At 32.6% G+C, this 15008-nt stretch overlaps 1 protein-coding gene across 1 annotated transcript in view; it reads left to right on the top strand.

Annotated features, from left to right (window-relative positions):
• The window catches only part of LOC124372807 (platelet-activating factor acetylhydrolase-like), a 44652-nt gene extending 29843 nt beyond the window's left edge, over positions 1–14809 (top strand). Inside the window, exons 3-4 of the mRNA XM_046831215.1 lie at positions 10674–10815; positions 14273–14809. Coding sequence (XP_046687171.1) covers positions 10674–10731 — 58 coding nt within the window. The 3' untranslated portion in view covers positions 10732–10815; positions 14273–14809. The remainder of the gene's footprint in view (positions 1–10673; positions 10816–14272) is intronic.
• The last annotated feature ends 199 nt before the right edge of the window (positions 14810–15008 follow it).

Genomic DNA, 15008 nt, shown 5'->3' with positions numbered 1-15008 from the left:
CAGATTTTAAATTTGGTGTTTTTGAAGCAGCTGGAAATTTATCTCATTTTGGATTAGGATTTTTTGAAAATGTTACTATTCCGATCTATAAAGGAGGATTTTATCTAAGTTTTATAAGAGCAGAAGACGATGATGTGATTCTGAAGACTGCAACTGGAAATGTTATGCCTGTTGATGGAAAAATAACAATTACAGATTTTTTTATTAGAGTTCCAATGATTGATTATAAAACCACGAGTAAAATTAGGGTTGATTGATGAAATTACAAAAAGTCAAAACATTATGTTTAATTTTCTAGATTGGCAATGTATTGAACAAAAAGGTATTTCCGGAACAACTTATTCGTTCGATATTACAAATATTTATAGAAATATCTTCAATCCCAAGTTCGTTATCATAGGTTTTCAAACAGATAGACAGAATAATCAAGAAAAAAATCCTTCAAAGTTTGATAGTTTGGATGTAAAAAATATCAGAGTAAAATTGAACGGTTCTTATTATCCAGATGAATTACAAAACTTAAACATTTCAGGAGGTCTTTTCAGAATCATGTATCAGATGTATCAAGATTTTAAGAAAGTTTACTGTAATAATAAGGAAATGTATTACAATCCTAAAGAATTTTTAGCGAATAGACCTATTTATGTCATTGATACAACAAAGAGTTTGACAAATATTTCTGGTTCAAAGAACGATATAATTATCAATATGGATTTTCAAAAAGCTGTTACAAACGCGATTTGTTATGTTGTTGTTGTCTCTGAGAAATTTTTAGCCTATGATGTGATTAAGAACGATATTAGAGAAATTCAGTAGTTAATGATGTTCATATTATTCTCTTTCATTCCTTCTAATATTTCAAAAATATACTCTTTCGCCACTGAAAAATCCCGATTTCTCCCGTAATAATCTTTATAATCGTACACATAATATCCTAAATAGTTGTACAATAGAATGAAATTATTTCTATTTATCTCTGTTGTAGAAATGTAAACACAAACATTTGCGCTGAAAAATTTATATCTCGGCAGACTTAGTTCCATAATCTCCATTTAAACAAAAAATCTTTCTGTTTAAATGGAAGAGTATAATGCCAACTGTTACAAGTGTTCTAATAGAGGAGAAATTATCGATAAAAGGTATTTAGTTTGTAGAGGTTGTAATTTAATTTTGTGCGAAAGACCTAAACCTAAGAAATTTCGAAATAAACTAACACATTTGAATAATCTGCTTACAAAATTGCAATATGGAGACAAGAAGCAAACAAAATTTGTTACAGAATTTAGAAAACAGAATAAAAATTTTTACTTATCTCTTGGAACCATTGACAAAATTATTTTCCTTTTCAAAGAATACATTAGGTTTGTTGGTTTAAATACACACGTTTATTATGAAAAGATATTACCTGTATTTTTTCATTATCTGGATGTTGAATTTGTCTACGATTTTAAGCCAGAAATCCTCGATGATTTTATAGTACATTTGGAGAAATTAAACGAGGAACCTCTTGAAAAGAATGCGGTTTTACTCACATTCTCCCCGACTTCTCGAGTGATTGTTAGCAAATTTCATTTTTTCCGTCTTTAAATTTTTTCTATTTAAATGGAGTTCTTGAAAGAGTTAAATGATATTGGAGAATGTAAGTTTAAAGAGTATAAGAAGTTAAATGAATTGGAAGAAAGGAAGAAACATAGAATCTTGAATTTGGAGAAAATGAAAGATAAATTCGGGTTTACAATAATTGCCGAGTTGGAAGATTGTAAAGTACACTTGCCGAACAGATTTTTGACTGTTTTGGATGAAAAAAAGATTAAAGAATTAAACAAAAATGAAAAATTACACTTGATTGTTACTGGAAAGAAGACTATAAAAGATAAAGAAATTATAACAATTAACTTTGTAGAATAAAGTCTTAACTCTAAAACTTGCAGTCCCTCCCCACGTCATAGTACTGTTTTGATAACCATAGTTGGTGTCTTTCTTCATAGGAATCACATGGAATATTATCTACAGTAATACCTTTTGTTTCACACAAAATGTGGCTATATTCTATAAGAAAAATTCTATAATGCTCTTTAATGAATTGTGTTGATAAATCTTGATACTCACAAAAATTCCTAAGAAATTCATCAATTAAGTCTTGATTATCTTGAAAGAACGTATAATATGGGAAAAAATGTCATAAAAAAACGATGAAAACTCTCTGTTTGTTTATTTTTTACTTTCTTTTCAATATCTTTCGTAATTATATTAAATATGTAATCCCTTACTTTTTTAGTTTTTTTGCCGATAGTAAAACACTCCATTAGACGTTTTTTCTGCAAAAGACTTTACAAGTTCTTTGAATTCTGTATCATTTAAGGAAAGTATCAACTGTTCTTTAAAATGTTTTGGTAATTCGTTGAATTCATCTTTGTTGCACTGTTTTAATGCTAGAAATTGTAGAGACTTTGGTGAGTTCATGTTGTTTATTTAGTAGAAAAGTTTTTTATTAAAGTACAGTATGTTTTTTAGTAAAAATGTTTTAAATTGATTAAATTTTATTAAGATAAATCCTTTATTCGTAGCAGATTTGACAACATTTTACAAAGCACAGCTTAAGAAAGTAGAAGCTCAGATTTGGTTAATTTTTCATTCCACAGAGTAGATAGTAATGTACCGATCGCTTTTGGAGACGAACGACTGTAGATTCGGTTAATTTTTCATTGAGATTTGCTGTGTTATTTCTCAGCTTCCTTTATGGTACATTGAACAGTATTTTACATTGCTTTTCGGTTGGCTCCGAAAGTGCGCCAGGAACCCCATATTACTATCTACTTATATATATATATATACAGGGTGATTCAAAACTAAACGGCAATCTCTCGGGAGCTTATTCTATAGCTAAAAACAAGTAAAAAAGTTCATATAACCATATGCCCGGAAACGCTTCGTTAGCGAGTTACGCCTAGCGAAAGATCTCGCCCGGATTTCAGAACCCTTGGTGAAGTCAGGCCGTATAAAAATGGTAAAGGTAGTTACAAAGATACAAATACGATTGTTTTTTATGTTTTTATATCTGACAAATTTATTAAAATTCGTCCCAGAGCTGTAAATGCAATACTTTCAGAGATATCTTACGTAAAACACAAGAATTGGTGCAAAGAAATAACACATTTTTGTGTTTAACGTAAGATTACTTCCATAAATGTTAAATAAAGGTCATTTTTTTTCTTAAACAGATTTGTAGAACATTTAATTCTGAAAAGATTCATGTGAATTACTTAGGAAAAAAATTAATAATAGGTATTGAAATTTAGCTTTATTTAAAAATAAAACAGACGCACAAAAAATGCATATTCTTATCTGCATAAAATATTAACTAATGTTTAGGTTGTGAGTAACAGCTGATCATTTATTCTAGACTGAACATTAACATAAAAAGTATTTACCTTTATAAAACTGTAATAATCACCTATAATAGTTGCTCAAAGTGTCCTCCGTTGTTAGCAATGCACGTTTTCACACGACGAATCCACTCTTTTCTAGCGCGTTTCATAACGTTTGGAGCATTCTTGATAGTTTCTGCCGCCTCTGTAATGCGATTACGTAACTCCTCTATGGTGTTAATCCGTTTTGAATAAACAATTGACTTCATCCAACCCCATAAGAAAAAGTCTGCTGGCGTGAGGTCAGGAGAATGTGGTGGCCATTTTACTGGTCCATTTCGACCAATCCATTGTCTACCGTATGTATCATTTAAATAGTTTTTCACATCATTAGAAAAATGTGGAGGTGCTCCGTCATGCATAAACCATGCATTTATTCTGTTTTGAACAGGAATATCTTCTAAGAGGGTAGGCAGGTTTGTTCTTAAAAAATTTAAGTACGCTACTCCATTAAGTCGATTAGGGAGGAAAAATGGACCAATCAAATTATCACCCAGAACACCAAGCCATACATTGACTGAAAATGTATGTTGAAAATGCCTCGTCGCAGTTTCATGTGGGTTGTCGTACGCCCAAGTATGGGTATTACGAAAATTTAGAATTCCATTTCTAGTAAAACAGGATTCATCAGTAACGAGAATACGCCGAAGAAAATACTGATGTCGTAAACAATTTCTTCTTAACCAGCGGCAGAACATCTTCCGTTTATTAATATCTTGCGGTAATAAGTCTTGAACACGTGTTATATGGAATGGGTACAACTGTGCTTCATGAAGTGTCCGCCATACGCTTGACTGGCAAATATTTAACTGACGTGATAATCGTCTGGTGCTTGTGGTTGGTGATAATTCTACAGCATTTATTATTGCTTGTTCATTATTATAGTTCCTTGTGCTACGTTGACGACCAGTATCTATTCGCTTCGGTTTTAAAGCTACCAGTTTCTCTAAGTCGTCTCTCCACAGCTTCAAAATGTTTTGCGATCAGGTGTTCTTCGATGTGGGAAAAGTATCACGATATTCCTGAACTGCAGCTAAACCATTCATGTTTGGTTTGCAGCTAAAAAATTACATGTTCAAAATGTAATTTAAATTCCACTGATGACGAAAATGTGCTATCAGGTAAAAATGTGATTGGTGAAGAAATCATTGAACAGTTAAACTGTTCTTCACTTGCCGAAGAGAATAAACAAGTCCATTTTGCATGAGAATGAAGAATTAAAACAAGAACTTCATCAGGAAAAAAATAAAAGTTCTCTCTATGTACTGGAACTTGAAGACAAGTTGAAAGGCTGTGAAGAGAAAATTGAATCAATGAAAACACTGTTTCATGATAGAGAAAAGGAGCTTTCAAAAGAAATAACATTGTTGAAGCAGAAATTAAAAAGGGAAAAAATAGCAAATGAAAATATTATTTTACATGCTGAGGAGGAGATCAGTAACAGTTTGAAACAGGACTGTTTGCAATCTGGAAATTGTATGAGGTGTGTGATTTATAAGGAAGAGACTAAAAAAATGCTTGAAAACAATACAAACACTGGAAAGTATAATTAAAATCTTACAAAGGGAAAGTTCTGATCAGCAAAAACAGTATGATCCTTTGAGTCCGGAGAAATTCACCTGTCTTAATTGCTTTCCCCCCTCTTAACAATATTAATAATAAACAAAAACCCTCCTTCTGTTGATAATAAATGGCAGGAAGTGTCCAAAAGCTCTTGTTGGAGGAAACAGCGATCATTTGGAGTAATTAAGAATGTAGCGGATTCGGACTTCACTTCAGAGAATTCTTTTGCAGTGCTCCAGAATGACTCTGAATCAGAAAAGTCTGATTACAATGAATGCACTATCACATCCAACACTATCAGTACTCCATACGAACGTCCACAGTCTCTTACCCGGCAAAAAACTTAACAAAAAAGTCTCGTCTGCTCATCAAGAACGAAGAGGTCATATTAATATAAGAAAGAATAACGGAACTAAACAAAAACTGCTTTTATGCGCCGATAGCCATGGCCGTGATTTAACATTTCACTTAAATAAACATCAGCAGCAACTTAAAAAACACACTAAGTCATTGGAAGCTGTCGGTTTTATTAGGCCTGGAGGTTTAGCGAAGCAGATTTTGAACTTTGACAACATTGATGGTGAAGAACTGGGTCCTGATGATGTGCTGGCCATTGCATGTGGGTCTAATGATGTTTCCCGAAATGAAGCACAAAATGCAATTAATGCAATTAAAGAAACAATTGTAAAATATAATAATTCTAGAGTAGTCTTAATGGACTTACCCTTTAGGCACGACTTACAAACTTGGTCATGTGTTAATGAAGAGGTTAGACAATTTAATAAAAAGCTAGAAACTATTAGTCAAGAGTTTCCCCAATGTCTATCTGGTTAAGCTTAGTAGAGCAGACAGACACGTGCATACTCAGCATGGCATGCACTTAAATGTAAGAGGGAAGCACTGGCTTGCAGGACAAATTTGGGAGGCATCGGATGAGACCAAGAAGATAGAAGTGTCCACGACCCAGGGAACTGCTCCACAAGAAGTATGTGCCAGCAAAACTGATGAGAGGTCACCTAACTCAAACGCTGCCGATGGTATCTGTGCTGCAGCCTTCACTTCAGGCTCTGAGCCACTCATGGATGGGGAAAAGGTAATGCCGGCCTCTTTGGGAAACTGTCTACTGACAGATCCAGCTGCACCACCATAGAGACAAGCCTTTATTCACAAAGTGTGAACTGTTGTAGAGGTAACCAAGGCCTTGGTTATCAGAAGTCTGGTAAAGATATGAGGGTGTCGGATAACAATAATGACATTCCTTTCAAAAGTAAAGCTAACTGTAGGAAATTTATAAGAATATTGCAGGCTAATGTACAATGCATACGTAACAAGCTACTTGAGCTTGAACATGTGGGCGAAAGTCATAAGATAGATGCAATTTGTGTTTCGGAGCACTGGATGACAGAAAATGAAATTGACTTGTTTGTGCCCAGTGGATATTTGCCTGCAAGCTTCTATTGTAGAAGAGAAAAAAAGAATGGGGGGTCGGGGATTTTCTTAAAAAGTAGTATAAAGTTTGAAGTTTTAGATTTTAGTCAGTATAATGCGGAGTTAGATATTGAGTTGTGTGGTGTCAGGCTGATTGAACAGAATATCATCCTTGTAAGTCTTTATAGGTCTCCTCAGGGCAATCTCAAAGTTTTTTTTGACAATTTTGAATTGGCAATGAAATCAATCTTTAAAAAAAACAGCCTGGTGACAGTCTGTGGTGACTTCAACATCGAAATGGCGTTGATTGATCAAAAATATTTCTATCAGTTTCTCTAATTTACTCAGATCTCTAAATTTAAACTGTACTGTCAAGTCTCCAACCCATGCAAAGGCATGTATAGATAATATTCTGGTCAATTTCTCAGAGGACTTGTATAAAAATTGCAATATGGAGTATCAATTTGCCGATCATAAATCTAGCATGATTAATATTTATGTAAGACAATTGGAGAATAAGAATTCAAAAGAGAATATGGGTAGTATTAAATTTGAGTTTAGAAAACAAAATGCGGCACAAATAAATAAATTTATTATGTTTTTGAAGGAGGAAAAAATGGAATGAATTGGATGAAAATATGTTATTGAACTTAGGGGTAGAAACAACTTTTTAATAATTTTTTTAAGAAATATGTAGACTTGTGGCACTTTAGCTCTCCACTAATCAGTAAAAGTAAAAAGAAGAATATTAAATAGTAATAGGAAAAATCAACTGGTATAATGATAAATTGGCAGAAGATAGAAATGTTATGTTAAATTTTTTTAATGTTTATAAATGCCTTAGAGATAGGGGGTCAGAGCAGACACCTGTAGCCTACAACGTGTATTTAGCTTCTAAAAGAACTTACAGGTCAAATCTGACCACCGCAAAAAGGCAAGCTTATGAGCAGTATATAGAGACATCAGCTAACAGTTGTAAGGCTGCTTGGGAAATAATCAATTTGGAAAAATCTCCTGCTTCTTCCAAAGATATTTACTTAGATCCTGAACTTACTAACCAGTTTTTCCTTGATTCAGTCACTGAGCTCTCAAATAATCTGCCACAGAATAATTCTCCTTTCATGGATTTATTGGGTAATATTCCTGTTCCTCCTAACTCATTTCAGTGGAAAGAAATTAAACCAGATGATTTAGTTAAAATGGTTTCTAAACTCTCAAATTCCAAAAGTATGGACTATTACTGGTTATCTAACAATATAATCAAGAAAACCATCCATGAAATCAAAAGGCCATTGGCTATTGTCTTCAATAAATGTCTGGAGGCGGGTTTTTTCTCTGACTCTTTAAAAGTGTCAAAAGTTATTCCGATTTACAAAAAAGGTGACAAGGAACAAGCCGCAAAGTTATCGTCCAGTTTCTATTGTCCCCATTTTCTCTAAAATTTTGGAAACCATCATACACCAACAGCTTTTTTTGTATTTTGAATATTTCAATCTCCTGTCTGAATCACAATTTGGTTTTCGGCCAGGCAGGTCCACAACTTCAGCGGTGTTGGAGGTTGTTAGTCATACCCTTGTGGCCTTCGAGAGGAGGGAATCAACGGCTCTATCTCTCTTAGATTTAAGCAAAGCTTTTGATTGTGTCCCCTTTGATTCAATCATTCAAAAACTCAAATATTATGGTATATCTGAGAGTGCTTGTCAGATTATTACCTCTTATCTATCGGATAGAAAGCAGTTTGTATCTATTAAGGGGTGTAATTCTTCAATGAAAGAGGTAACAATTGGAGTCCCACAGGGGTCCTGTATTGGGACCTTTCTTTTTTACTGTAATAATTAATGACCTGTCAGTGAACTTAAATGTAAACTCAGTTATCTATGCGGATGACACGTCTCTTTTCTCGAGTAACCGATATCTGGACGTTCTTCAAACAGAGATTGAAAATGCTCAAACCGGAGCATTAAATTGGTTCACCTCCAACAAATTAACATTGCAATCCAGAAAAAACTCAAAAATCTGTTGCTGAGTTTAACATCTAAAGAAAAGCCTCATCCTGTAAAGTTGTTAGGCTTTGTTATTGATTCGAAATTGACCTGGGCTCAGCATGTAAATAATGTGTGTATAAAAATCTCGAGAGTCAGCTATTTACTATGGAAAATTAAGAGCTTTAATATCAATAGAACATCTGAGGTCTTCCTATTTTGCACTGTTTCAATCACACTTATCTTATGGTCTAATTCTTTGGGGTCATTCTTCTGGTGTATCGGATATTCTCATCATACAAAAGAAAGTCGTCAGAACACTGTGTGGAGCCAGGTATCTTGAACACTGCCGACCTTTGTTCATCCAAGCTAAAATTCTTACAGTGATCAATTTGTACATCTACCATATCCTTATCTACACTAAAACTAACTTACATTGATTTGATTTGATTGATCAAAAACAGGCTCCTCACATCAGGTAAATTGTGTCAAATTTTTTAACAAATTACACGTTTCGGCTCATGACACTCCATTATCTAATTTTAAGCACAAATTGACCACCTGGTTACAGAATAATCCATTTTATTCTGTAGAGGAGTTTTTACAAACTGATGTTTGCCTTATCTTTTAAGCATAAGTAGCCTATTTATCTGTCTAATTGTTCATTCATGAAATGTCTTATTTATGTATCTTATTTAATAGCCTGTTTTTAATGTATAAATGTGACTGTGCCTATTTCATTGTAATGATCAATGGCAATAAAGTATTTGACTTTGACTTTGACTTTGATTCTTGTTAACTTTGCCGTAAATCAGTATCATGTCCGTATACTCTTCAAACGAATACATACCATTTACATTATCTGCCATTATTTACTAAGATAATTACATACACTTTTATAAAAATATTTAATAAAATATTTTAAAAATAAATATTTAATAAAATATTTTATACACTTGTATAAAATATTTCCAAATAATCACAGGATCTCACAAAATACAATCTTCACACGCCACAATACAAAAACCTCCATAAAGGTTATTCAAATATTACTTCATGAACTTAATTGTTGATCAGCTGATATTGCCAACCTTTGCAAAGAAAATATGACGATAAAAAGTGTTGAATAAATGATCAGCTGTTACTCACAACCTAAACATTAGTTAATATTTTATGCAGATAAGAATATGCATATTTGTGTGTCTGTTTTATTTTTAAATAAAGCTAAATTTCAATACCTATTATTAATTTTTTTTCCTAAGTAATTTCACATGAATCTTTTCAGAATTAAAATGTTCTACAAATCTGTTTAAGAAAAAAATGAACCTTTATTTAACATTTATGGAAGTAATCTTACGTTAAACACAAAAATGTGTTATTTCTTTGCACCAATTCTTGTGTTTTACGTAAGATATCTCTGAAAGTATTGCATTTACAGCTCTGGGACGAATTTTAATAAATTTGTCAGATATAAAAACATAAAAAACAATCGTATTTGTATCTTTGTAACTACCTTTACCATTTTTATACGGCCTGACTTCACCAAGGGTTCTGAAATCCGGGCGAAATCTTTCGCTAGGCGTAACTCGCTAACGAAGCGTTTCCGGGCATATGGTTATATGAACTTTTTTACTTGTTTTTAGCTATAGAATAAGCTCTCGAGAGATTGCCGTTTAGTTTTGAATCACCCTGTATATGGGTGAGTTTTTTTAAAGTGATCCAATAGCTAACTTTTTAATTACACAACTTAGCACCACACTTTAAATTTGGAACTTTCTAATTTTAAGTTTCACTCAGGAATACACTTTCAAATTTTTTGAAGAAGGCTGCCATTTTCCAATATGGCGGCCAACTTTAAAATCTTTTATGGAACACCCTGTATTTTATGTTGTTTTTAGATTCTACTCTACAAAATAAGACATTTTTGCTTTTGAGAGTTTTTCAATATCTCTAATGGTTCAGGAGCTACGTGGACTGGAAGTTTTCATCATCAGTCCGAAAAAAATCGAAAACTTTGTCATATATATGTATATATATATATATATATATATATATATATATATATATATGATATATATCACATATATATATATATATATATATATATATATAAAAATAATATAATATATAATAATATAAGATATAAAAGATATCATAAATATAAGTTTTTTCAGTAAATAAGCTCCTTAATACAGTTTAAGCTGAATAATCAATCAGAAATGTTTGTCTATGTTTTTAATAATATATCTAAACTATGTACTTTTGTTTTCAGAACTTCCAATCACGAAACACAAACCGACACACACCGTTCGTGGTTGGCTATTGGCTAGACTTATTTAAGCCGAAAATAGACCCAAAGCTCGGCAGTTCCATCAACAACTCTCTCATCATCACATTTTTAAAGTCTTACACAGGTAAACTCATTAAGTAAACTAAACTAATTCTGCACTGAAAGGACATTTATGATTTTATTATTTAAGATATTGCAGATACATAAAACCAAGCCTAGCACTGATCGGTGTTGAAATGTGGCACTTGGGGCGTTGGAATGCAAGTTGGATGAAAGCATGTCTGTTAATAAGAGTACAAATGTGTTTGTAAATTAATTATGACAAGATAAGATTGAACTTTTCTTGTAATTTTATATAAATTTTATTTTGTTTACTTATTTATCACAAAAAATTTTGTTAATGTTCTTTAGATTAAGTGGTAGAGAGCACTTTACATCCTTACTTCACCTCTCAATAAAATCTTTTTTTATTCATTTCATACACTGGGAAAGTTTTACTAACCCTTTTAAAGCCAAACCAGTTGCCTTTTATTTCTTATGGTAAAATTATGATTATTATGTGATTTATTTCGTTGTTTGTAGTAGAACCTATTAGTAAAAACATATTTTATATGTTATCTTGCAAATAGCGTACATCTAAAATAAACCTTTTAAACCCTCTCCCGGGCAAACGCCTCGGCAGGGCGCCTGGTGCTAAAGTCCAATCGCCTCCAACTGCTTTATCAACGCTCTCTGCTTTGTGCTGCTGTCATACGGTTGTTTGGGGAACTAATACTGGAAATATCTATTGGCAGTATCATTGTTCCCTTGTTTATTCATAGTTTAATGACTAGGGATGCTATCTAGGATTAATAATTTGAAACGGGTTCATTGATTACTTCATTGACGGTAATCTAGTTGTTTAGTAGTACAATTCTTTCTGACTTGTGCTGCTATCTAACGTAATTTGATGAACTATTTGGGACTTTTTTATAGCCACTTATTTACTGAAACCATTTCTTTAGTTGTTTTCGCAGTCTTTACATTTGGTTCTGTACTTCATAGATGGCAGGTTTAAGGTGTTAGCGTGATAGCAGCATTTTTGTTTGATTTTAATTTACCTCATAAGGTTGATACTTTTTTTATAAATACAACGTTATTATAGAGTATTTAATCATCTTTGTAACGATGTATAATACATAATAGTTTTATTAAAATAAAGTTCTTAACATAGTAAAAACGCGAATAAGTGTCCCCTCGCGGCAGAGCGGCTATTTAATTCAGCCCAGTAGCCCCAAAAGCGCGTCGCAGTAATTCGACTGGGAGAGGGTTAACAATGTTTAGAAATTGTTTTATTTTTCAACTTTACAATATAACGATTACACATGATGCAGCTTTGGTGGGAAGGGTTGGTGCAATGCAAATGTTGAGTTTAACTCCAGTTCATCTTCCTCTTGTATGCAGCATATTAAATCTGATGCTGTCATAGACCTGACTCCTGAAACCCTGGAGTCTTGTTTGTCTGAGGGATCCCAAAATAGTTGGTGACGAAGAACAAAGAAGCTCAAAACGAACTCTTTACATCATTGACATCAGAGACACCTAGACTACAAAATATAATGTAATCTAGGTGAAGAGGTATTCTCATTGTCTCATCATATGCACAACTGAGTGCATTACGATGTTAACTGACACAATCTCAAACCGGAGCAACCGAGTCTTCTACGCATAACGGTGTAGACGCTTACATGTAATGAATAAATCACACAAATATATGTTGTGTTTTATATATAGATATCACATAACACAATTTCTGTGAAGTAAAGCTGCAACATGATTTTTGGGTCAAATTGATTGCATTAAATATGAGCAAGGATATTTTAAACCCTTTAACCCCTGTGAGTCCAGGCACGCAGTGCAATCAAAGTGTTTAGTGATATTAACCAGAACTGGGTATTTTTTTCCTGTTTTTATTAGTTCTTTAATCTTTAAATATGCCATGTAAAGTTTATCATTTAAAGCAAACTGTTATCAAGTATGTGAATGAACATCTTAAAGCTCAATTAATATTTGATAATATAACATTTTATTTATGAAACCCTGGAGAGGAGGATATATCAAGAAAATATAAAAACCATTTTCTAGTAAGTTTTTCGTATTACATTTTTTCTAGAGATAAAAACCACAATTTTTATCGATTGAAAAATGAAAAAAGGATCAAATGTTATTTTGTATATACTATATAAAAACCCACTAGTGTTCCTTTCAGTATTTCCTTAAGAATATGAAATTCCTTTAAGCACGGTATCACACACAAGATAACGCCACAGTCCTTGCACATATAACATTATTCTTGCTTGGCTCATCTGTCACGTGTTTGCACAAGTGACACTGCTGTGTTTAATACTCTTTATCTGTCGAGGGAACACACGTAGGGAAATAACTTTGAATCAGCTTCACTTCCCTTTCTTATGCTGAATCAGCATAGCTGTATATTTTCAAAACGTACAACTTCGAATTATAATTCAGAAAGTAATAGTTTTACACATAATTAATGCATGAGCACTGAGGACTGCCATATCCAGAATATGAAGCAACAGGTTTTTGTATCACTCATGCGTACGCCCCATGCTAACTACATAGGTGAGCACCATGTCCGTTCTGTTAACTGTGTCCATGTTTTTTATTGTATTCATGAATACACTTGGAATTTGCACCTTATTAGATAGCACTACTAACTAGACCACAATATCATATAACATTTCCAATCAAATAAAACACTGATTAACACAATATAACAGCTGTTACCATTAAACAGCACAGCTGATAACATAAAAACGATTTATCTAATCCGTGGTGGTTAAATGGAATGGATTCTTGCAAAAGATGAGTCTTTGTATATTAACTCTTTGTGGACAACAGGGCAGTATATCACCAAAGGTAGTATGTTACAGAATATACTGCCTCAACAAAATATCCACTCATGTCAAAAGAAACCACCGGGCGAACAACGTCCAATTGTTTTTTGTTACAAATAACCAGATTTTCATTAGAATTCATTTTCCATGGACTTGAAATCTGTCTTTAAGTTTGTTATGGTCACTCTTATTTGTTTCTGTTTCATGATCAGCCTGTTTACTGCTGTGTAGAAGAGCTGAGACTTACAGTTGTTTGTATAGTACAGAAGTAAACAAGTCTCCTTGTGAGGTTGTTCTGGTCACTGTTCTTGTAATATAAATCATGCAGTGTGCACTAACATTGCACACTCATTTTATCCATCTTTAGAAATTTGCCCATACAAGAGTGAAAATGATTTGCTAATACGTCTTGTTAGGTTATATAACCGTTATAAAAGGCCTTGACGTTTAGGCTTTGTAATGGGTTAACCTCATGAAATCAGACAATTAAAAAAAATTCAAGAGAACATCAAAAACTTCCTTCAGATAAATTTTTTATAAGTGGACTGACAATTTCAACATCAAATGGATATGTTTTTTAATATTCACTTGATGAATAACATGCTTATATGATAATTTTATTTGTTTTATATTACATTTAATATTTGTGCTGAATCAATCATAATACATTACCTCTTCTTTCAGATTTGCCAGATAACATATCCAAGGAACTTCAAGTGTTGGATGAAAATCGGGAACTGATAATTGAAGGCAAGCTGCCATCTTCGGTTCGTCGTGCTCGTTAAACGGTTCATCACAATGTTTGCATAACAGGACAAGTGTGAACTACACAATCTTCTAGAGTTCAAACACATCAGGGGATGACTATAACTCCAGACTTATTTTATTACTAAGTTTGGAAATAGTGAATGAAGTCAGGGAAAGTTTTTTTATGAAGAAATATTACATTTATAGATTTATTTTAGATCTGGCCAACTATGCAGGTCCGAGGGTTTTAATAAACATCAATTACAAAGTGTAATTTTTATGTTTTGGTACATATGTACTTTAAAAAGTAACTGTGATATTTTAACATAGTTTCCTGCACTAACGTTTACCAAATAATATTTTATTGTATATGTTGTTAAAATTCTGAGGTTTGTAGACTAAACATCCTCTAGTAGTAGATGAGACAGTTAGTTGTAACTAAGGAAAAGAAATACAATACAATATTGCATTCCATAAGTTTAGTCATTGCTATATTATTAATTATTTGGTGGGGTACTAATATATTTATTTACTTTCTAAAACTACCATATTGGTTTAAGAAGTACTGTATTTAGAATTGGAGTGATTTCAATTTCAATTCAACAATTTTTCTCGATTATGAATTGAATTGAATTTTTGTTATTAGTTAATATTGACAGGTATATTTCAATAA

Source organism: Homalodisca vitripennis, unplaced genomic scaffold, assembly GCF_021130785.1.
Source record: "Homalodisca vitripennis isolate AUS2020 unplaced genomic scaffold, UT_GWSS_2.1 ScUCBcl_4079;HRSCAF=10011, whole genome shotgun sequence".
Classification (NCBI taxonomy): Eukaryota; Metazoa; Arthropoda; class Insecta; order Hemiptera; family Cicadellidae; genus Homalodisca; species Homalodisca vitripennis.
The sequence above is the reverse complement of the archived record's forward strand: the minus strand, read 5'-3'. Positions and strand labels throughout refer to the sequence as shown.